Source organism: Hyperolius riggenbachi, chromosome 5 (assembly GCF_040937935.1).
Source record: "Hyperolius riggenbachi isolate aHypRig1 chromosome 5, aHypRig1.pri, whole genome shotgun sequence".
NCBI classification, from domain to species: Eukaryota; Metazoa; Chordata; class Amphibia; order Anura; family Hyperoliidae; genus Hyperolius; species Hyperolius riggenbachi.
Window position 1 is genome coordinate 38,222,808 of NC_090650.1, and position 24,326 is coordinate 38,247,133.

Consider the following 24,326-nt stretch of genomic DNA (forward strand, 5'->3'; position numbering starts at 1 on the left):
GTAAACTTCAAATATTACAGAATTATGCAATGTTATTAAAAAAAACTATATAACCGAAAATAAAAATATGAGAATATTTTCTTTGCTACTAATGTTCTAGTAATTATCCGTACTACACAACCAATTCATTATATCATATTTTTTTTTTTGCTTCAGTGTCTCTTTAAAATAAAAGAGTAACCAAGCAGCTCGGGGTGACCCAAACCACTAGGAATGTATAGGACAATCACACCAAGCTTTAAAACAAAAGCTGACAATACAAATCTTTATTAAAAAAATACAATTATTTTAATAGTTATAATAAAATATTCTGTAGACTTTTTTTTCCTCTCTACACTTCTGCCCAGTGGTCTCACATTTTTCTTTATATGTAGATTGCAAGTGTTATTCAATTTCAGTTTCCCAACCGTTGACACTTTACAGTGTCTTCCTTTAACGAAAATACAAGGTGAAAATAAACTGATGAGATAAACAATTGTATCTATTCTCCTCCTCCTTAAACATATTTTTTAAGATATCCCAAAGTTTTATTTTATTTTTAAATCTACTTTTTAAGTTTTTACTGTTTCATTGTCTGCTCAGTGACACATGCTTTGAAGTATGCCAGAGCTAAAATCTATGAACTATTGACACTTTTTATCTCTTTTCTGCTCTCAAAAGCCTTTTCCTGCCAGGAAAGTGTTTTATGGCTGTGATGCCTTATCAGTGAGGTTTACACTATAGTAGGACCTGGTCCTGACCCGGACAGAAAATGTCACTTGCATTCCTGATTTTTTTTTTACTCTTAGGGAGAGAAAGAAAACAAAGAAGACAGCATAGTTATTTGTGTGCTTATTTGTGATGAGATAAATAATTGTACTTATCCTCCTTCTCCTAAAATGACTTTTTTAGTTATCCCACAGTTTTATTTTATATTTAAATCTAATTTTATCGCTTTTCTGCTTTCATTTTGTGCCTGGAAAGTGTTTTATGGCTGTAATTCCTTGTCAGTGATGGTTATGCTATAGTCTGACCTGGTCCTGACCCAGACAGAAAATGTCATGTGCGCACCTGATTTTTAACTCTTTCAGGCAGAGAAAGAAAAATGGAACACAGCCTAGTTATGTGTGTGCTAGGCACTGTACATACACATGTCTATCTCATCATGTCACGTGTCACCTCAGGTATCCTTTAAGAAAACTGTATTGTTAGAATAAATCAAAGATAAATAACAAAATCCATCACTATCGTTGTTCTGTTCCCTTTCCCCCTCTGTACAGGCGCACATTCTGGTGGACTGTGGAGATGACAATATGTGCATTCCTGACCTGAAACTCTCAGCCCGATCGTAAGTCTAAATAAATAAACAGCCCTTTGCTTATTGAACACATGAATTAACAAAAAAGCATGGTACAAAAAAAAAGAAAAAGAATCTGAGGGAGCGTTCGTTACAGGCTACCCGGAGACCCCAAACTGCGCTGTTTGTTTTCACAGGAAATGACAGCACTTCGTGAAACGTTAAGCTAATATATACACAGATTGTATTTTTTAGGCGGAATTAGGGCGAAATTTGCAGAACAATACGAAAAGGAAAGTCAAGGTCGAATGTTCAGAGATTCCACCGCCGAATCGTGTTTTATTTTCCTCTTCACGGGGCTAAAAAAATCTTCGTTTTCGAATCGTCCACAAACATACGCTTCGGGTCCCCTAAGGCGATGGCGCTGTGTAGGCTTAAATAAATGTGTGCGGAGGAACCCGCGGCCCCCCTATAGATCTTAGGATAAATAGAACCATCGTGGGGGCTAAATCTGATTTGTTGAAGTTCCGGAGACCTACTGTATATATTTAGCTATAATTGTGATTGTTTGTGTATGTCAATTTAAACAGGCCCGGCGAAGCTCTGTCTCCATACGGAATTTAGGTTCATACGCGGTTAATTAGGAAGCCTTAATTTGCTCTAAATATTATCATTGAGTGTGGCAGACTACAAATGATCTCTTAATAATACCAGTTATTTGTTCTGCTGCACGGTGATTATTGGGTTGCGCTGATGCCGGCTTTATGGGACAGACTGTAAGTCTGCTGCTGCGTGACTCAGGCTAGGCTTGCAATCATGCTATTTCCTGATTCAGATAAACATGTGAATACAAAAGGATGTATCTATTTAGAGGGCTGAAACGAAGAAGCGTTTAAATTGTTATTAAGTCGTGGTCCACTGTAGACCGCCTAAGGGAGGCCGAGATAAACACAGTTAAAGTGTAAGTGTAATTCCAACAAACAGAGAGAAGCACTCTGCATCTGGCTTTTAAAACCCTTCTGCACTTTATTTGGCCTGAGGAAGTGGCAGAGACCCACGAAACGCATTGCCTTTGCTTATTAAAAATTAATTATATTTATGAATTTGTCAGTTATTAAGGTAAGCCACCGCCCTCCTTTTCTTTTTTATTTCTTTGTAACTCAGTTTTATACACTCCTGGGCGCCTCTAAGGCCTCGTTCACATCATTTAGCGCAGATGGATGTGCGATCGGAACGCAACGCGTCCGATCGCACGCCATCTGCGCTACTATGCGCTGCGCTGCAGATCCCATTCATTACAATGAATGGGATCTGCGCTGCGATTACCAATAATGCGTGCAGCACGCGATAGCGCAATCGCGCTGCCACGCAGCACATATGATGGGAACGGTAAAAGGGCTGTCTATGCCCTTCTACCGTTCTTGCGCATTGCACACTATACGCGCTGCCAAAATGCGCACGGCAGCGTGTATAGCCTGAACGAGGCCTAAAGGGGTCCATATACTAGTCGATTTCAGCCATCGATCGAGCGATCAGAAATCGATTCTTTCAAATCAGCCAATCGATCAATTTCGATCAATTTCAATTAATTTCATCTATCTGACAATATGGAAGATCTAGGTCGATCTGCTGCTGGTAGCAGATCCATGGCCCATAGAGTTGCATTGGATCTAATTGTGCAATAATGCATTTAGATTGATTTTTAATAGATTTCCAATAGATTTCATTCTGAAATCTATTGGAAATCTGTTCCTAGTGTGTGGCGCACATCGGATAGATTCCGGTCAGATTCGACTTGGCAGGCATCTGACAGAAATCTATCTGAGGGTCAAATCGGCTGCAAATCTATAAGTGTATGGCCACCTTTACCCTCTTTGGCCATTGTACAGGTACTTAATCTGTCTCAAACTGATAAATAATGAAATTATAACCCATTAGTGATTTTCTGCAGAGGTCTAAAGGTGGCCATACACTGATAGATTTGCAGCAGATTGGACCATCAGATAGATTTCTGTCAGATGCCTGTCAGGTTGAATCTGACAGGAATCTATCTGATGTGTGCCACACACTAGGAACAGGTTTCCAATAGATTTCAGAATGAATTCTATTGGAAATCGATCTAAATGCATTATTAGACCATTAGATGCAATGCAACTCTATGAGCCATCGATCTGCTGCCAGCAGCAGATCGACCTAGATTTTCCACCTAGTCAGATAGATCAAATTGATCAAAATCAGCCACAAATATTATATACTAACATCACAGTCCGTTCCTCTCAGAGGCTCACCATTTTCTTCTTACAGTGATCCCTTCCAGTTCTGACAAGATTTTGTCAGAACTAAAATATACCAGTTGCTGTCAGTTATATATCAGCAGCTGTCAGTTACAACTGAATGTGCAAGGTAATGTCCATATTTCCCTATGGCTCAAGTAGGCGATATTACAGTTTAACAGTGTGCTGACCAGGAAGCTGTTATGGGGTAACTTTTAAAATGGAGGACGGAGAATTCCACTAATCAAAGTGGACAAATGGGATGCTCGAGAGGAGAAAGAGATTGATGAGTAGACTACACAGGAGGTAAGTATGACCTGGGTATGGTTATTTTGACTTTTCATTTTCAGTTCAGGTTCTCTTTAAGGATCCCACGTAACTGAAAAACCACCCACTTGGTGAGCCTGGTGGGCTTTCATTCATTTTTGTCCTTGTTCCTTCAGCATACATTAAAACATTAACAGTACAATCCCTTTAATAAACCTGTAAGTTTGAAAAGTTAAAAAGTTAGTAACTTACCTCAGGAGAGGGAAGTCTTTGGATCCTCTAGATGCCTCCTCTGTCTTCCTCCGCCACGCCGATCTGGTGATGTGTCCTACCGAAGCTCGCCATACTGCGGCTGCACAGTAGCACGAACCCGCTCGTATGATCACACACATGTAATTGTGTATGCCTGCCTTAAAACGTTTCTTCTAACTATGTAGTGCCCATACATCAAGTAATCGGCCATGAGGCTGATCTCTTTCTGATCCAATCTGGTCAAAAAGAAATATGTTACCTTCCCATACATCACATACCGATTTCAGCATGAAATCTATCAGGAATTAGACAGCTTTCAACGCCTGCCTGGCCGCCCGTACGAGGGTTAAATGAATCCCCTCCCCCCATGTTCTGTAAATTCTCACCTGTCTGCTAGTGTGACTCCCAGACTCCTCCTCTGTCTTAATTACCACGTCACACACACAGGCCTCCTGGTAATGCCGGTAGCAGCAGAAGAAGTGGCCGGGGTCCTGCCAGTGGACACGTGAGAATTTAAAGAGAAACCATAACCAAAAATTGAACTTCATCCCAATCAGTAGCTGATACCCCCTTTCCCATGAGAAAGCTATTCCTTTTCACAAATGGATCATCAGGGGGCGCTGTATGGCTGATATTGTGGTGAAACCCCTCCCACAGTGTGATATCAGGACCATAGTTCTGACATCACACTGTGGGAGCCTTGTTGCATTGTTTACTGCTGTTTCCAACTGCCAAAAAAAAGCAAGCAGCAACTCCTTCCACTGACATCACCTGCCAGCAGTAATAATGTCACCATGTGATGTGTCAGAATGTAAATCAGGGAGAGGAAAGATTTTACAATAGGCAAACACTGACTAAATCATTTATACATAACTAGTCTACCTAAGCCCGTTTAAAAACGGGCTCTAGGTAGTTAAATTACCACCGCACCCAGAGCGCGCGCCTACTCGTCTACCGCGAGCACACGCACCCGCCGCGCGCACACGCCCGCCCTGCTCCCTAGCACATGTGCAGTACAAAAAAGCTAGCGGACGGACGGACAGGCAGGGAAAGTGGATGACGCAGGGACAGTTAGGTTTTATTGTATAGGATTATTGTAAAAATGAAGTATTTTTTTTTATTACATTATTTTCACTGGAGTTCCTCTTTAAAGAGCATGAGAACCAGTGGGACATTTGAGACTTGGGAGGACAGTGGCTTGGATTCCGTTTTGCATACGTCGGTCGTCACGAGGTCGCACGCCATTACTGGCGCACACCTGACTGAGCACGTGCGAGCGAGATTTTCAGCATGTCTGATCGATGCTTTCGACCAGTAATAAAATTATCGAATTGGGTGGTCGTTCGGCATCGATACGGCCACCTTCAATACTGCCGGCTGGCTGCTTATCTTTTTCTCCCCGCTACTTTTTGGGAAGATATATCCACGCCTGGACACAAAGGGAACTATGTGCAGCAGATTTCTGTTTTTTAGTTTCTCGAGCAGGAAATAATCACGTGCTGAAATGATAGAAGCGCCACATCACTTCGGGATTCTGTTTCCTACAACTTCAAAGCACAGTTTGTCCCTGGACACACCCCCAACATTCCTGGCCAGGATGTGACACTGCTTTGATATACAGCCATGTGGATCCCCCATAGCGTTGGGAGGCACAGAGGGAGCTTGTGTTGCATTTCAACCACAAGTTCTCTGGAACAGAACATATGTTTTCTTTATCTTTTTTAATATTTGCTTTCATCAGTTATGTCTGTTTATACAACATAAGTGTGTTTTTACCATTAATGAAGGACTCCGCACACCACCACTCTTTCAGGGTGGATGCCGGAGAGTGCAATTATGAATAAAGTAGAGTCCCGGTTATCCGAAACTCAACTAACCAGCAGTCTCAACCAACCATCACAAAACTGCCAACAGTAGTCACCGAAATTAGCCCTCAATACCACAATGTCAATGGGCGTTGACACGCCTGAACAATTAAATTTTTTCATTTTTACAGCGGTGGTAGGCGTGCTGGGGTCTTTAAGGTTAGGCATCAGGTTGGGTGTTTGTGTGGGGGCAATGGTTACGGTTAGGCTTCAGGTACGGTGTTTGTACTGGCGGGGGGGATTGGTTGCGGTTAGGCATCAGGTTGGGTGTTTGTGTGGGGAGGGAATGGTTAGGGTTAGGCTTCAGGTACAGTGTTTGTACTGGCGCAGGGGATTGGTTACGGTTAGGCATCAGGTTGGGTGTTTGTGCGGGGGTGAGTGGTTAGGGGTAGGCTTCAGGTACGGTGTTTGTACTGGCGCAGGGGATTGGTTACGGTTAGGCATCAGGTTGGGTGTTTGTGTGTGGGGGGGAGTGGTTAGGGTTAGGCTTCAGGTACGGTGTTTGTACTGGCGGGGGGGGGGGGTGGTGGTGGTGGTTACGGTTAGGCATCAGGTTGGGTGTTTGTGTGGGGGGGGGAGTGGTTAGGGTTAGGCTTCAGGTATGGTGTTTGTACTGGTGGGTGGGGGGGTGATTACGGTTAGGTGTCGGGTAGGGTGTTTGTGCAAGGGGGGAGAACAGGGTAAGGAGAGGGGAATTGTGTTTGTGTGAGGGGGTGGGTGGTTTTGGATCAGTGCGGAGGGTTCTGTGTGAGAGTAGGGTTGAGAAGTGGTTTTCCTACTTTTTATTACTCATACAGTTATGTTATTTGCTTTTGTGAACGAGTAATATTGTCTGTCTACAAATTACAAGTTTCCAAAGTGTAGTTTATCTTGCCCTGAAAGCTGCCATTGTATTTTATTCCAACTGCTTTTTATTATATATTAACATATTCTAGTGAGCTGTTCTGAACTGTCTGTGTGCCTGAAGCAGAGACAGCTTCTCAGGGAGTGTTTTTTACTTGTTACACACAAATGTAACAAGTAAAAAACAAAGATACTGTTATCTCCAGTCTGGATGTGGATTTGAAGCTAAATAACCTTTGCATAGCAGGACAAAGTGCTGTGTTTAACCATTTCAGTGATGTTCTGCTACAATTTTTTCTGGAATTGTAGCTTTAAAGCTGTAAGGAATCTTTTAGAGCAAAGTAGAAATGCTGACTTTCAGAGCTATAGTAACGTTATTTATCAATAGCGCCCTACATAAGCCAAACTGCAGACGTTATTTATAACTGCAAAACAGTGAATGGATTTAATGTAACACTGTCAAGGTTAGGATTAGGCACCACTGGGGGAGTCTTAGGGTTAGGCACCATCAGGGGGGTCTTAGGGTTAGGCACCACAAGGGGGGTCTTAGGGTTAGGCACCACCAGGGGGGTCTTAGGGTTAGGCACCACAAGGGGGGTCTTAGGGTTAGGCATTACCAGGGAGGTCTTAGGTTTTGGTACCACCAGGGGGGTCTTAGGGTTAGGCACCACCAGGGGGGGTTTAGAGATTAGGGATAGGTACAGAGAGGGTTCTTTGTGTTAATGCTAAATAACGATAAGGCTTTAACGTTAAATAACAATAAGGCTTTAACGTTAAATAGCGATAAGCGGCAAACGGATTAGCGGCAACACCGTGCGCCATTATTCGCAGGCGCCATTTTCCGATGGATCCCAAAAACAGAATTTGTCCCTTCCTTTCACAGGAGAATTCTAAAATGCTTGTACATGCTCTAATCATATCCTATCTTGACTACTTTATCACCCTACATTGTGGTCTGCCAAAAAACAGACTGACACCTCTTCAGTCTCTACTGAACTCTGCTGCCTGCCTTATCCACCTCTCCTCCCACTCCTCTGATGCAGCCTCTCTCTGTCAATTTCTCCATTAGCTACTACTTATCCAAAAAATCCAGTTTAAACTCATCATGCTATCACACAAAGCTGTACATAAATTATCACCTCCTTACATTTGCTCACTAATCTCCAGATACCATCCCACCTGGAATCTAGAGATGGAATGAACTGTTCTGAAAGAGGGGGATGACCTCGGGGTCACTTCTGTGTCCGGCAGCTTCCTCGTTTCTGCGCAGATGCTTTCCCGGCTGAGGCGCGTCCTCAATCACACGTCCGGGAGTGCTCTGCGCATGCGCATGACGTCACGCAGAGCGCTCGCGGCTAGGTCTTTCCCAAGGGATTGTTTGCTTCAGCCCATCTCTACTGGAATCGTTGCTTCTCCCAGGAGACCCTCTTGTCCTCTAGCTCAGTACCTCCTCCTCTCACTCCCACATCCAGGACTTCTCACAGGCATCACCTCTTCTTTGGAACTCTCTTTTCCCAGCCAGTCCATTATGCTCTGAGCTTGCAAACCATCAAACGTTCTATCAAAACACACCTGTTCTGACAAGCCTATCATTTGCTATAAGTAGCATTGGAGGCTCACTGCCGCATCCAGTAACCCCTGTGTCTCCTTCAATAATATTTCACAGCCACTACCCTCTAGATCAGTGGTCCTCAAACTAAGACCCACGGGCCGAATGCGGCCCCCTGAGGCTTGCCGCTTTTTTACTGGCTCCCCACACACAAAATGTATTACTTATCGATGCGGTCAGCTACATCTTTAAATATTGGTGGTCCGCATATAGAATAGCAGTGCTGACACCACCCATCCACATGGAAGCCAGAAAGCAGTAATTCGCTGGTTTCCAATCAAATTCCACATCAGGTGACACTGTCTGGCCCGCCAAGACTTTTACATCATTTTATGTACACTCCGGCCCCCCAACAGTCTGAAGTATGTTTACCCGGCCCTCGAGCCAAAACGTTTGGGGACCTCTGCTCTAGATTGTAAGCTTATAAGGGCAGGGACAAGAGTGTATCTCATTCTGATGTAATTTATCATATGAACATGTACCAATATTGATAATGTCTCAAACCACTCAACTATATGTATTCATATTGGTGGATGTTCTGATGCGTGCATAAAAAAAGGTGCCTTGCAAAAAGGGCACAGGGGATTTTTGATAGTAGAATATTGTTACAATTAGCAATATTCTACTACTGAATTCCAATCGGTAATCTTTACCGATATTTTACTATGGCAGCATGGGGGAATAGTGGTTTACGCTCTCGCCTTGCAGCGCTGGGTCCTCGGTTTGAATTCCAGCCAGGTCAACATCTGCAAGGAGTTTGTATCTCCTCCCCATGTCTGTGTGGGTTTCCTCTGGGCACTACAGTTTCCTCCCACATTGCAAAAAAACATACAGATAAGTTAATTGGCTTCCCCCTAAATTGACCCTAGACTATGATGCATGCACTACACGATACATACATAGACATATGACTATGGGTAGGGATTAGATTGTGAGCTCCTCTGAGGGACAGTTAGTGACAAGACAATATACTCTGTACAGCGCTGTGGAAGATGTCAGCGCTATATAAATACATACCAAATACTCTCCCGTAGAACCGTCCCTCTACCGATGCCAAACACCGAACCATCCCTCTACCTATGCCAAGCCCTTATCCACTCTAACCCCCCCCCCCCCCCCCCCCCGGTGTTGCCTAACCCTTAACCATCCCTGTGAGTTGCAACAATGGGAGTAAAATAGTGGACTCCATGCCCGCTATGCAAAGCTGGGAAGACTCAGACTATTGGGTGGCTCCCTGCGCCCAACTTTACTCTCAATGCCACAAATTGCGGGGTTTTTTTACCACCTAATCCTCCCAGTATTACCTAATTCTTAACCATGCTTCCCAGTGGTGCCTAGCCCGCTATGCAATGTTACAATTTTCACAGAGGAAATCCTGAGTAGCTGCTAATTTTTCGTTGCCGCAAATCGTGGCTACCCAGCGTCACTATTCTTCTTAGCAGCTAACCACGGCTTTTATAATGGGCTCCTCTGGCAGGGCCCTTTTTTCTGCCGAAGCTTCTGCCCCTTTTTTTTTCCTGTTTTGGTCCTGATTTTACTTCTGTACAGCGCTACAGAAGATGTTGGCGCTATATAAATAAAAAAATCATAATAATGAAGTCAGCCAATGAAAGTGACATTTCAGGTTTTGAATAGAAGTACTGTACTCTTGGCTTATCTTGTTTGTTTGGGGTTTTTTTAACTGATATTTATTTTTTAGGGATAAGAAAGAGTTAATTATTGGAGACAAGAACCACCTCCTGTTAGTGATAAATGCACGGAATGATGGTGAAGGAGCTTACGAGGCGGAGCTTCGGGTCAACATACCTGCAGAGGCAGATTACGAGGGCATGGAGCGCCACATGGAGGTAGGTTACTGCATTGCATCAACTGGGTGATCTCAGACTACTAGATTACTCACCTGGGGAAAATTAAAGGGGAACTATAAGAAAGATATGCCAAGCCCCCCTCTCCCCCCGAACGATACCTTGGGGGGGGGGGGGGGGGCCTCTAGATGAGGCATGGGCAAACTTGGCCCTCCAGCTGTTAAGGAACTACAAGTCCCACAATGCATTTGCCTTTATGAGTCATGACTGTGGCTGTAAGACTCCTGCAATGCATTGTGGGACTTGTAGTTCCTTAATGGCTGGAGGGCCAAGTTTACCCATGCCTGCTCTAGATCCTAATGAGGCTTCACAAGGATGTCGGCTGTTGCCTGCAATATTTACCTTCCCTGTCTCCAGCGCAGTAGCTTTCTGATTGGGCTCAGGCAGCTGATACTGGTCAGGTCCGCTGTACTGCACAGCCACAAGGCGCCTGCTTGGTAGAGTGGACCCGATCAGGCTTGACTATTTCTCCTGAGCCCAATCAGAAAGCCGTGCCTGCACTGGGGCCAGGGAAGGTAAATATTTACTTCCCAGGGATCGGGGGCTGCCAGTGCTGGAGCAGATGGACAGAAGAGGACGGTAGAAACCTCATCAGAATGCAGAGCCTTCCCCCTCCCAAGGTAAGTACCCCCCAGGGGCTGTTTTTATTTTTAGAGATCCTCATTGAAGTGGAACTGTCACAAAAATCTTAAAATTTAAAACACATACAAAAAAGTTCATTTCTTCCAGAGTAAAATGAGCCATAAATGACTTTTCTCCTATGTTGCTGTCACTTAGAGTAAGTATTAGAAATCTGACATTACCGACAGGTTTTGGGCTAGTCCATCTTTCCATGGGGGATTCTCAGCATGGCCTTTATTTTTTATAAAGACACTCCCTGAAAAACATTTATACAAAGATGCTGGCCAGCCTCCCTGCTCCCTGTACACTATTTTGGTAGTTAGACGGAGCAACTGTTATTCACAAAGTGGTTTTAAAACTAAAGAAAACCCTGAGAACCCCCCATGAGAAGATGGGCTAGTCCAAAATCTGTAGGTAATGTCAGATTTCTACTACTTACTGTAAGTGACAGCAACATAGGAGAAAAAGTAATTTATGACTCATTTAACTCTGGAGGAAATGTACTTCTTATTTGTGTATGTTTACATGTATTTAAAATGTTACGATTTTCGTGACAGAGGTCCGTTAAAGAGGAACTGTAGTGAAAATATTGTCATGAATAAAGCAGTGGAGTATTGGTCCATGTTAGTCATCAATAAAGGCAATAGGTTTTGAATCAGGATGATCTCATTAATTGGCTAACTTAAAAGAAAGAGTAAGCTTTCGGCTAATTAGCCTTCTTCAGATTCAATTCCGTTATGCTGTATGTATTCCTGTAGTCTGAGTAGCTAAAAGCTTACTCTTTTTTAAAGTGAATGGGAACTGATAAAAAAGCCAGATACTTACTTACCTAAAGAGAGGGAAGGATCTGGGTCCTATTCCTATAGACTTCCTGCTTCTCTCCCGGTCCCCATTCCAGCGCTGGCTCCCCTTCAGCAGTATTCAACCAATTTGGTCAAATACTGCTCGCTCTGCCGCAGAAGGAGGCATCGGAAGTCTTCAGGAGCCGAGTGCTCGAGCTGCCTGTCTTCGGTAGGACTCGGCTCCCAAAGACTTCCGAAGTCCCCCGCAACGGGGGATTCAAACAGAGGAGCTGCCGCTGGAACAAGGGCACCGAGAGAGGAACAGAAAGGCTCTATGTGACCCAGAGCCTTCCTTCTCCTTAGGTAAGTATCTGGCTGATTTTTTTTTTATATTGATTCCCATTAGCTTTAAGTTAGCCATTAAATGGTATTATCCTGATTCAAATTTTTTTTTTTTTTTTACAATATTCATTTATAAATTATTTAGTCAGTGTTTGCTCACTGTAAAATCTTTCCTTACCGAAATTTACATTCTGGGAACATCTTTAGTCCTGTCAGGTGATCTCTGTGGAATGTTTATTTAGCGAGATTTCTAAACCCAGTAGAAAATATACCTGGTCTCCAAAAATGTTCTGGGAGAAAGGTCCGGTGCATGCTTGCCGACAACCGTGTGAACCGGCCCTAAAAATAAACCCGGAGCTAGAGGATTGTGGGAGGAACCACTGGCCAATTCCTTTTCAAACATTCTACTTACCTGGCTGTTGTGCTGATGTCATGGTCACTGATTCAGAGCAGGTGTTCTGACTCCACTGGCTGCATGCTCGCACCAGGTGTGTGACTCACAGAGGCCAAAAGGTCAACTTGATAGCCGTGCAGCTGGCATTTAAAAAAAAAAGGGGGGGTATAAAGATGGCAGCACCCATATTCCTTGCCCTTTTAGAAAGCTTCCTAGTAGATTGATAGTATTTGTGCATCTTGGGCAGACATCTGGTAGCGTAGGAGGATTAATGTAAAACATCCTATCCTGCCCTTTCATGATAAATCTCATTGTCAGCAATATCCTGTTGGCGGGGAATAAGAAGGATATTCTAGTTTACAGATAGGTTATTTTGGGGTGTGCCAAATTAATGTCTGCTGTTGAAGACCATACGAGGTACCGCCTATGTCATGCGCCATCCTGTTTCCTTTCTTTTATGTAAAATAACGGTATAAAAGACTTCAAGAGGACCTGTCATACATACACTTCTGTAATAAGCTGATTGTCTGCTCTAGAAGTGATCAGAACGCCTTTTTTTCTGTTATTTCACAGTAATTAATTATTTTTCCAAATGACCCCATGAGGCCTCTTTCGCACTAGAGCATAGATGTCAAACTCCAGCCCGCGGGCCAAATCTGGCCCTCAGAGCCATCAAGTTTGGCCCCAAGTGGTGTTCCCACTTTCCATTATGTTTGGCCTGCTCTAAACCACCAGAGAATCTATATTGGATGGTAAGCCCTAGATCACCAGGGAAGGCATATGGGGAGGGGGACAGCACTAGATACCAGGGAACTGTACAGGAGAGGAACGGGGGTCACTAGACACCAGGGAACTTTATAGGGGAAGGAGGGGACCATTAAACACCAGGAAACTGTATAGGGGAGGGAAGACCACTGAACATCATGAAACTGTATAGGGGATGGAGGGGGGTTATTAGACACTAGGAACTCTATAAGGGAGGGAGGTGGCCATTAGAAAAGCTGCTTCCTTGCGCGGTGGCATTGTGGTTAGCCCTCTCACCGTACAGCACTGGCTCCCCGGTTTGAATCCCAGCCAGGGCTCTATCTACTAGAATATGCGTACCGCACCATACTGCCCACCGCTCCTGGAAACGGGCCCTTAGCTAGCTAGTGTGCTGGGGGTTTAGGCAGCTAGTGTGTGTGTACGGGAAGGAGGGGGGGGGGTTTGGGGGTCAGGTGTTAGGTAGGTAGTGTGTGCGAGGGAGTTTAGGCATTAGGTAGGTAGTGTGTGCCGGGGGGGTTGAGGGTTAGGCATTAGGCAGGTAGTGTGCCGGGGGGGGGGGTTACGGGCTAGGCGTTAGGTAGGTAGTGTGTGCTTGGGGAGTTTAGGTTTGATGTAGGTTGTATTAGGCAGGTAGTTTGGGGGGGGGGGGGGGGGTTAGGTTAGGGGTTGGGTGAGAGGGTTCTGTGTGGGAGTAAGGTTAGGTTTAGTCATTGTAAAATATTAATATTTATTACTGATATTTTACTATCGGCCTTACTGGGCACCCAAATTTCCAGGCGCCTTTAATTAATGTACGCCTCTAAGTGTTCCAATTTTCTCTTACATTCCAGGGTCATTGTGTTCAATTAATGCTTTCCTTCCAGCTGGAAACGTTTGGAATGTGTCTGTGTGTTGTACTTGTTGATGGCGGGACATTAGATTATTTTTGGGGAAGGTACTCTGGAGAATGTGTGGCGGTAACATGTCAGCACACTGCGGATAGACAGGACATACTTGTTTATTGATGATTTGGTTTTTCTGATCTGTAGGGTCTCCGGCTGCTGAACTGCGAGCACAGGATGGATAACGACTCCAGGATGGTGGTATGCGACCTTGGAAACCCCATGGTGGCCGGGACAAATGTAAGTGGATGCCCAAATGACTTTCGAAGTTTTGTTGGTCAGGGATTTATTACTGTATATTTTGGAATATAAGACGCTCCGGACTATAAGATGCACCGAGTTTTAGAGGGCAAAAACAAGGGAAAAAAACATATACTAAACCTGGTGCGTTCATGGTCCAGGAGTGTCTTGTATATGTTCTGCCCCAATTATTGTGTCCTCCTTGTACCTCTTGTCTACTCCTGTGTCCCCCATGTGTCCTCCTCTGTCCCCATGTCTTCTCCTCTATCCACCATGTCTCCTCCTGTGTCCTCCTCTGTCCCCATGTCTTCTCTATCCCCCATGTCTCCTCCTTTGACCTCCATGTCTCCTCGTCTAACCCTCATGTCTTCTCATGTGTCCTCCTCTGCCCCTCTTCTGTCCTTTATCTCCCCTTGTCCTCCTCCGTCCCCCTCATGTTCTCCTACGCTCTCCCCTTTTCTTCCTCCGCTCCCACTGAATAAATGAAAGCAGTGGCAGCACGGCGCACCTAATCCATTGGAGCCCATGGTGATCAGAGACCTCTCTTCTCCCTCATTGTTCCCCTACTGATGGCTTCTGCTGATCGCGTCATCACACGTGACCAGCACTAGGGGAGTAGTGAGTGATAGGAGAGGCCTCTGATCGCTGTGGGCTCTGATGGATAAGGCGAGCCGTGCTGCCGCTGCTTTCATCTATTCAGAGTGAGCAGAGGAGGACACAGGGGGAGCAGATGAGGACACGGGGACAATACAGGAAGTCCCCGACATCGTGTCGGGTCTACGGTTTGTATCGGCAGGAGTTTGTAAGGACTCCCTGTATTTGGATTATAAGATGCAGTGATTTTTCCTCCTCATTTTTCTGGGAGAAAAAGTGTGTCTTATGTTCTGAAAAGTTCAGTAAATACAGTGTATTGAATTCCAACTCCTGACACAGGTGTGTTCCCAAGCAGAACCATAGTTACCATTACGCCATTTCTTTTTAATTACTCTTCACCCTCCCCCCCCCCCCCCCCCCCCTTCAGGCATTGGCAAGATAATTTTACTAAGGTCAATGGATGGGAACAGTTTGCTACTGCAGTGTCGTCGCCTCCCCCTCTCCCCCCCAGATCACTGGCCTCAGAAGCTTACAATCTAATCCCTGCCTCATATCACAAACCTCAGGCACTTACGCCCTGATCCTTGTCTTGTGTCACGAAGGATGATATGAGACAGTGATGAGACTCATTCTAAGGACAGTTAGTGACATAAGGAAGGGATTAGAGTTCAGAATATTTTTACTTGGGGGTGTGGCCTATTTTCTGGGCCTGAGTTAGACAGGACACCAGAATGCCTGTGCCTATGGGCCTCTGAGTTGGAAATCCATCACTGTGTGTATGGTAATTAAGCCCCGGACCTTACAAGTTTCTCCTCTGTTACAGCTCTCTCTTGGCCTGCGGTTTGTGGTACAAAGGTTAGAGAAGGCGCAGAGCATCAAATTTGATCTAATTGTGAGAAGGTAAGCCAATTGTCATTGTGATACCTATATACAGCTGGGAAAAATTAATATTTAACACTTCTATAGCTTAACCACTTAAGGACCAAAGGTTTTATCACCCCCCGCAGTGACCAGGCTATTTTTTACTAATTAGGCCACTGCAGCTTTAAGGGCTCGCTGCAGGGCCGTACAACTCAGCACACAAGTGTTCCCCCTTCTCCCCCTCTTTCTGCCCACCAACAGAGCTTTCTGTCAGTGGGCTCTGATCCCTGCCGGCATGTTTGTTTATTTTTTTTATTTATTTATTTGTGGGGGGAAGGGGGGGGGTTAAACAAATTGTACTATATTTTTTTTTTTTTGTATTCTCGGCCCTCCCTCCCCCCGCCAGCCAATCACAGCGATTGGCTGTCATAGACATCAGCCTATGAGAGCTGAATGCTCCTGAGCCTCCCAGGGGGAGACAGCGGTCTCACCGTCTAAAAGTCTCCTAGCTGCGATCGCCACTGGGAGACTGATGACGGAGCGGAGCGCACGATCTCCTGCAAAACCCCGCCCCAGGACCTCACGACAATTGGCATTGAATGGTCCTGGGGCTGCCGCAGCATTCATGCCAATTGGCGTTGAGCGGTCGGCAAAGAGTTAAAGAGTACCTGAGCCAAAGCTCGGGTACACAACATCAGATACTTACCTAAAGAGAGGGAAGCCTCAGGATCCTATTGAGGCTTCCCTCTCTGGTGTTTTGTCTCCCGTCGCTGAGCGCGGCCCCCCAGAAGATTGCATTGACAATACATTGTTGCTAATCCTTACGGGACCGCACACCTCTTCTTCCTGATGCGGGGTCGCGCAATAGGCGACCCAGCCTGCCCGTGCATGTGCAGTAAGCCAGTGCTGCGGACGGGCTCGCACGGTTACTGCACGACCCCACTTTAGGAAGAAGAGCTGCACGACCCTGATGGGGAAGGGGGCCGCGCTCAACAACCGGGGGGGTTTAGATCGGCGGCGGGGGAAGCCTCAGTAGGATCCTCAGACTTCCCTCTATTAAGGTATGGATTTGAGTTTGATTCTGAGATTCAGCTCTGGATCACTTTAAAGGGAAACTCAGGGCCTGTTTGCGTATTTGCGAGATACGTAGAGGGCGCACTTCTCCTGCGTAGGCTTGCTCCAATGACGTCAGTGACGGGACCTGGTTCCCAAAGCCGCTGGCAGCGGAGGACAGTGGCGTGGGAGCGATCCAGGCAGATGGAGCTGGAGGAAGCCCCAGGTATGTATAATTTTTTTTTATTTCAGTCATCTTTGGTTCACTTTAAACTTGATCCTTTGGGTAAAAGGTAGCAAATGGAGAGATTAGCTAGATTAGCAGAGAGGGGATGCCTGAGAGAGGTGGCTTACCTCAAAGATGACCCTATGTGTAATATCATAAAAGGGGTTTTTAGTTACACAATGGCTTTAGACAATGGCTTACCTAATAATGTTTGGTAAGCCACCTCCTACTCTACTTTGTATTGGTTTTTAAAGTGGGAGCCACAAAATCAAATTTAATTGGCCCACTGTGCTCTGTGTTTATTATGTAGTCTACATCCTGACCCTGCATCGCAAGCATTCCAATTTAATCATAAATGTTTCTGCTGTAATGAATCTTATTCTATTCTGGTACATTGTGGACAAGAGGGACGCTTGTTATCTCCCCTCCCACATTCCTGCTTCTCACTGATTGGCTGAGGGCAGTTCAGTGTGACATGAAGCTGTGAAGGATAATGCACCTCACCTCTCTGCAGAAACTGCTGAGAACTACAATCTATGCTATGCTCACATGTGTTTACAAAGCAAGCTAGATATGACAGTGCAGTTTCAAGGAGAAAAAAAAAAGAGTAAAGGCGCGTACACACACCGTACTTTTTCAAACGACGGGTCCGTCAGACCCTCCCACGGGGCGGTCGTTCTAATGACAGTTGCATGTGAGTTTAGCTGTCGGCAGACTGATAAGACTGTTTTTGATTGATCCGCTTGGCGATCTCCAATCTCATCTTCATGTCACACTAAAAAGTATGGCGTGTGTACGCGCCTAAAGGGGGGAAATTATATCAGGATTGGCTTCAGTCAGAGCCAGTAAAGATGGAAAATACCTGGAACAGTTTTCTCTTTATTTACTATATAATATTCACTGAAATCAAAACCTGGACAGTACAATACATATGTATGTAAGTAGAGCAAGTATTTATCTAGCCGCTCACTCCGCTCTTCCAATGAACTTCGCCTAACCGCCCCCCGCATCACCCAGTCCCATGCACGCCTCCAGGACTTCTCAAGAGCTGCTCCAACACTATGGAACTCCCTACCTCCACCCATTAGGGCAGCCCCTCCTTCAACATCTTCAAGAAAGCCCTCAAAACTCACCTTTTCACTCTGGCCTACTACCCCTCACAAGTGCTCTAAACCTACAGCTGAACTCTGGTCCCCTACCGTTCGTGTCCTTACCTCTCCCTCTAGATTGTAAGCCTTTGGGCAGGGTCCTCCTCCTTTTGTGTCCTACCTGATCATGCACCTCCATTACTGTGAACCCATGCTATGCATCTGAGTGAACCTAACTTGCCTAATCTACATGCTCAATCCAATGACTAAGCATTACCTTGTACTCCTACTGTGCTGTGTGATCTGGTTTTCTATTATTCCTGTATTGTCATATTGCTGTATGTCACCCCTAAATATTGTCTGTAACCTAAATTAATGTTCAGCGCTGCGTAATATGTTGGCGCTTTATAAATACAATAAATAAATGTATGTATTTTTTTCTGGGATAGTATGGCTGTACCTGCTGCTTTAACCTTGTTTTATATCTTTGTTGGTAATGACACACAAAACAAGTACTGTACTGTATGTAGAACAGTGTTCTGGGGTGTGTGACTGAGACTTCTCCAAAGCCCAAAAAGGCATACTAGCCCCCCCCCAAATCAGTATTTTATTAGAAGGTAATGGAGACAACAGACTCTGTATTATCCACACTAGGGGCATCCTGTCACTGTGACTTGCCTATATTTCTGTCCTTCCAGCTCTGGATATTCTCCAGAGACTCAGAAGAAACCGTCTGTGACCTCTCTATCAGGTCAGAGCAGATAAAAGTATTTAGAAAGTTCAAACATCATCAAGATAGCTGAGCCGGAAACCTTCGAGACACGCAGAAAGGAAGGGGTGACATAGGAGGGCCGCTATCACAACATAAAGGCCTTGGAGACATATGCCATTTTCCCAGCCATATTCTGTAATGGAAAGAACCATTTATCTGTGAAGAAAAACTGTGCATGTTTTTAATGGGTTTCCAACAAACAGGCAGTACCTGGAGGGGGACAGGAAGCTGTGACAGTAGCAGGGAGGCCTGAGGAGGAGATACGACTTCACTTCCTGGTCAGAGGGTTTGTTTTTACTCATGAAAATGTTGTTTCGTGCCAATTGTGGAAGATTGATGAGGGTGGCGGCCACTCTGGCCAGTGCTGGGGTCATCGCTAATTCTCTTCCTGCTGCCTCACAGGAAAACGCTAGTGTGCTTTCACTGAATGTCTCATATATATTTATATATATATATATAAGTTCTATCAGAGCGCAATCAATTAATTGCCACGCAACAGAACACTTATACAACTAGGCATTTGCAGTAGGCTTGTTCAAGGTTGGTTAAAAAAAGTCACTGGTAATTTATGAAATAAAACTGATATAAGAGAACTGCGCTCATACCGTCTCTGTGCAGAGATAGCCTCTTATGATGCTAGTCTGTATAGAAATGTCCACAGTCCTGAATCTTGGGTTATTTTCACCTCCACAGATCACCTCAAAGAAACACAACCTTTACAGCAGGACCACCAGTGCCCGCCCACTGATAATTTTGCAGTGCTGTGCCAATGATTTGGGGTCTGCCATAGGCCGTAATGTGAATTATGCCTATAGCGCCACTCAGTGACTAATTTGGACGCCAGCAAATGTGCCCCCCACTATATAGGGCATTGGTGTCAGTGGGGGTATTTTAGCTTCCTGCTGCCTCCCCACTCCCAGATCTGCAGATCCACGGCAACCATATGAGAGAAACGCAGAGCACAGTAACTGTAACGGCACACTTTAAATGTAGGAAAAGAGCAGTGACCTCACTTCCACTTCTGCAGTGGTCACTACCCTGTTCTCCCCTTTTTTCACATTGCCCCTGGTGTGAGGACTGTATGTCAGTGACAGGGAGGTATCAGCGGCCATATAAGTCACAGACCGGGCAGCCCTGGCAGCCCTGGCAGCATGGGATGCCCCTGCTGTGGGTGCGGTTGATTTGCCTGAGCCAAGCAGCACCAGGCCGAGCAGAAAATTACAAATAGCGTGGAGTGGACAGAGCATGCGGCGCTCATTGTCAAATGGGAGTAGAACAGCGCAATGGTGAGGACCCTATGGAAACTGATGGACAGATGAGTATAAGTATCCCCTACTACACATATACAGGCGTGTGTAGTTTATGGATTTATTATTGGAAAAGTTGGATTTATAGTTTTTCTGCCCCTAGGCCAGTTTTCTTGCAGCTCCCCTTCCATGTGCAGCACCCCTCTCCTAATCCTTGTGCAGTCCCCTCCTCCACATCTAACCTTCACATACAACAGCCCCTTCAGTTATATACAGATCCCCTGAGCAGCAGCAGCAGCAGCAGCAGCTTCCTGTGTCCATGTATTGCTCCTTCTTTTCAGCTTCTATATTCCATTTGCAGCCTCTTCTTTCATATGCAGCAATCCCTCTTCCATGTCCAGACGCCCCTTGGTCATCTGCCGCCCGAGGCCAAGGCTTTTGCGACCTTTCCAGAAATCCTTGATTTTTGGTTCAGGTGCCCTTTAACATCTTAAACACAGCCTAACACTGACCTATCACACAAACTGTTCCAGACTAGTCTACCTAACGTTCTTCTGCACTGACCCCATGGCAGGCTTGATAATATCACCACAACACCTGGGCCCGAATGACCAAAACTCCACTTCTGGCTGCATCTATGCAACTTCTCTACAAAGTGGAAACAAGCCCTCAGAACCAAAAAGTGGTGCCAAAAAAGTTCTGGAATTTTTTTTTCGCTTCATCAAAATGATTCAGATATTTTCCACTGCGAACCGATAACATCCGAAAAAAATGTTTGTTTTACAAGCGGCGGCGGCATTCTTTCAGACTGCATTCCCCGGGATGACATGCCTGCTGTTACAGAACATGCACAGGGGTTCCAGCAAAATGTCAGCGTCACTGCGCCGAACGCTGGAGATCTGTCGGCTCTCAAGAAGAATGTTCAGATGGAAAATGCGAGGCAACAGCCATGTTCTGACAAGTGCGGATAACGATCACATCACGAGCTTGGCAGCGAGCGCGCGGCATGCAAATAAAACGGCCGTAATGAGTTTATTGCGGAGATCTGTTGTTCATTTGGGTGATGAATTGATTATCTGGCGTTGAAGCCGGATACTTTGGATTTGTTTATTTAAGGGTTTCTAATTTATTTACAGAACTCAAAACAAAAAAATAAGACATTTTTCCGCTGTCTGAATGAGGACGCCTGGCGTAAATGTTGGATTCTGAGGGACTGGTACTGCATTTTCAGGGGTGGGCTGGCCCACCGACACGCGACTGGATGGTGGGAACACCCCCTCGGGGGAACTTGGTTTAGCTAAGGACACCTAATACAGAAAAAAGAAAAGCTTTATCCAGAACTCAGTTAACCAGACGTCTCAAGCAACTAGAAATCACCGCCACATGGCCTGCGCAGTCTGCTCCGGCCCACAGGGCGATGATTGACAGTGCCGATCGTGCAGGCGCAGTACAGAGCGACCTCCAGGTCACTCTGATGTCATCGCCGGGGACCGGGTCGGAGCTCCGGCGAGTGACTGCAGGCAGAGCTGCGGCGAGGGAGGTCCTGGGAGCTGGAGGAAGCCCCCGGTAAGTACCACTCATTTTAATAGAATTGCCTTGATGACTCCTTTAAGGTGGCCATACACTGGTCAATTTGCCATCATATCGACCAACAGATAGTTCCTTCTCTGATCGAATCTGATCAGAGAGGGATCGTATGGCTGCCTTTACTGCAAACAGATTGTGCATCTGTGGAGCTGCTGCTGAAGTAGGGTGTAGGAAGCGCCCCCAAAATCTTGTACATTAGTAATCAATAAATAGTAAAAAGAGAGCTTACCTCCAAGTAAGGACAAACGCCTATATATGGGGTAAAAGGTAATTTATTGGTCACATACTAAAAGATAACATGTTTCACAGATTGCAGTTGCAGAAACGTGTTATCTTTTAGTGTGTGGCCAATAAATTACCTTTTACCCCATATATAGGCGTTTGTCCTTACTTGGAGGTAAGCTTTCTTTTGACTGTTTATTGATTACTAATGTACAAGATTTTGGGGGTGCTTCCTCCACCCTCCTTCACTAAAGTAGTAGTAACCATCAGACAGAATAACAGACTTGTATACAGCTGTTTTTGGAAAATAATTGTGGTATAAAAAAAAAAAAAAAAACAGCAATGTATCTAAAAGCTTTACTGGCCCATTTCTTGGGTTGGCATTTAAACATTAGACAGTTTGTTTGGCTTTTAACCCATTAGCAGCTTTAACAGTTTTCTGGTTTGAGATAGGTGCGCTGCTTTTGCCCTCAGTCAGCAGAACTCCTTGTGCTGTAAATTCTTGGAATGCTTTGATCTCTCTCTGCTAGCAGAGGATGTAGAAACTGAAAGGTCCTGTCATTGTCTCACACTGCCCCCTAGTGACAAGTGGCCATAAATACACATTACAGCAGTGCTAATTAGAAGCAAGGAAATGTAACAAATAGGAAACAAAAAAAAAAGTGCTAAAATAAATTGGCCTGGCGCACTTGCAAGCTTCTAAATAAATTGGCTGCTAAAGGGTTAAACATCACATTGTTTTATTGTGCATTGTCTGAAGAGATGACATTAACCATTTTTACACTATATTTGCCTCTTACTGATACCTGTGCTTTTTCCTTCCACAGTTCCAATAAGGACAATCCCAGCAGCAACCCCGTCAGTCTGGACATTCCGATAACTGCCTTCGCCCAAGTAGAGATCAGAGGGTAAGACTGGGACATCTACTGCAGAATATGGAGTATATTGAGCTGATTCTCTTGGGAATGAAAACATGGACTTATTTGTTAGTATCACTGCCATAATATCTCATCATCTTGGCAACAGCAGAGTTGACGTTTGGAGTAATACCCAGGGGTGTAACTACAGCCCAGAGCTGTAAGGGGGTCCCATCTACTACATCACTCCCTCTGATAGAGGGGTCCATCCTTCAGATCAGGTGTTTGTGTGGCTACACTTGTTATGGGTGTGAAGATGAAAATGGCCACACTTGTTTGTGAGATGGGCTCCCAGGCTGTGAGGGTCACCAGGGGGAGGCCAGGAAAGGGTGTGAACACTGGTGAGCCTCCTCAAAGTTTTGTTGGAGGGGTCCCCATGATTTGCAGTTATGCAACTGGCAATACCAGTTCTGCCTTACGGGAACTGGAGTCTGGTTCATTATGGAGGAAGTGATTGGGCAGAATAGCCGTGCAGTGGTTAGCTTTCTGGCTTTTCAGCGCTGGGTCCCTGGTTTGAATGCCAGTCAGGGCGCTATCTGCATGCAGTTTGTATGTTCTCCCCATGTCTGTGTGGGTTTACTTTGGGCACTTTGGTTTTCTCCTACATCCAAAAGCCTACAGATAAGCTCATCAGGTTCCCCTTAAATTGACCATAGACTATGATGGACATATGACTATGGTAGGAATTAGATTGTGAGACCCTCTGAGGGACAGTTAAGTGACAAAACAATATACTCTGCAGTTGTCTCCCCAGGCTCTTGTAGCTGGGTGCTCCGCCCGGCTAGTTTTGGTGACCACCCGGCTGGCTGTCATCAGCTCACCTCCTCCTCTGCTGCAGGCAGAGAATCGCAGGCCCTGTATTCTGTCACCTCGCCCCACCTGGCTACTTTTTCATGCCACCCAGTAGGAAAAAAAGTCTGGGGAGCGATGTACAGAGTCTGTACAGCGCTGTGGACGATGTTGGCACTATATAAATAATAATAAATTGGTGGTTACTGTGCCTGTAAATGATCAATAAAGAGGACCTGAACTCGGAACTTCCTCTCTGCACTAAAAGAGAAACAACAACATAATAATCTTTAAAGAAAAAACATTTCTTTGCTACAGCTAATACAAACCCTGCAATAAATCTGCAGTATCTACTTCCTGCTTTCATGGAAGCAGACATAGGGTTAACATCCTGTGTTTACAAATTAGCTGCTCTGCCTAGGCAGCCAGCTGACGCAGCTGCGAGATCAAATTACACTTGTGATTAGTCATAGATGAGGGGGCATTAGGCATTCTAACTCTCTAAATACATACAGGGTGCATTTCTTTATGTTTTCAGGTCCGCTGTAAAAAAAATCCAATGTGAAAGAAGCACTGTGAGCTTCTGTTTTGCACATACCGGTATATAAATCTTTACATTTCTGCTGTGGGTAATCTTCTATTTTATCTGTACCATGTATTTTAAGGCCTTTTCTAACAATAGCTCAGTCTTCTCC

General features: G+C 45.1%; 1 protein-coding gene across 1 annotated transcript in view; it reads left to right on the top strand.

Annotated features, from left to right (window-relative positions):
• The window catches only part of ITGA8 (integrin subunit alpha 8), a 243,799-nt gene that overhangs the window by 170,590 nt on the left and 48,883 nt on the right, over positions 1–24,326 (top strand). Inside the window, exons 19-23 of the mRNA XM_068235491.1 lie at positions 1,260–1,327; positions 10,085–10,232; positions 14,183–14,275; positions 15,693–15,769; positions 22,753–22,833. Coding sequence (XP_068091592.1) covers positions 1,260–1,327; positions 10,085–10,232; positions 14,183–14,275; positions 15,693–15,769; positions 22,753–22,833 — 467 coding nt within the window. The remainder of the gene's footprint in view (positions 1–1,259; positions 1,328–10,084; positions 10,233–14,182; positions 14,276–15,692; positions 15,770–22,752; positions 22,834–24,326) is intronic.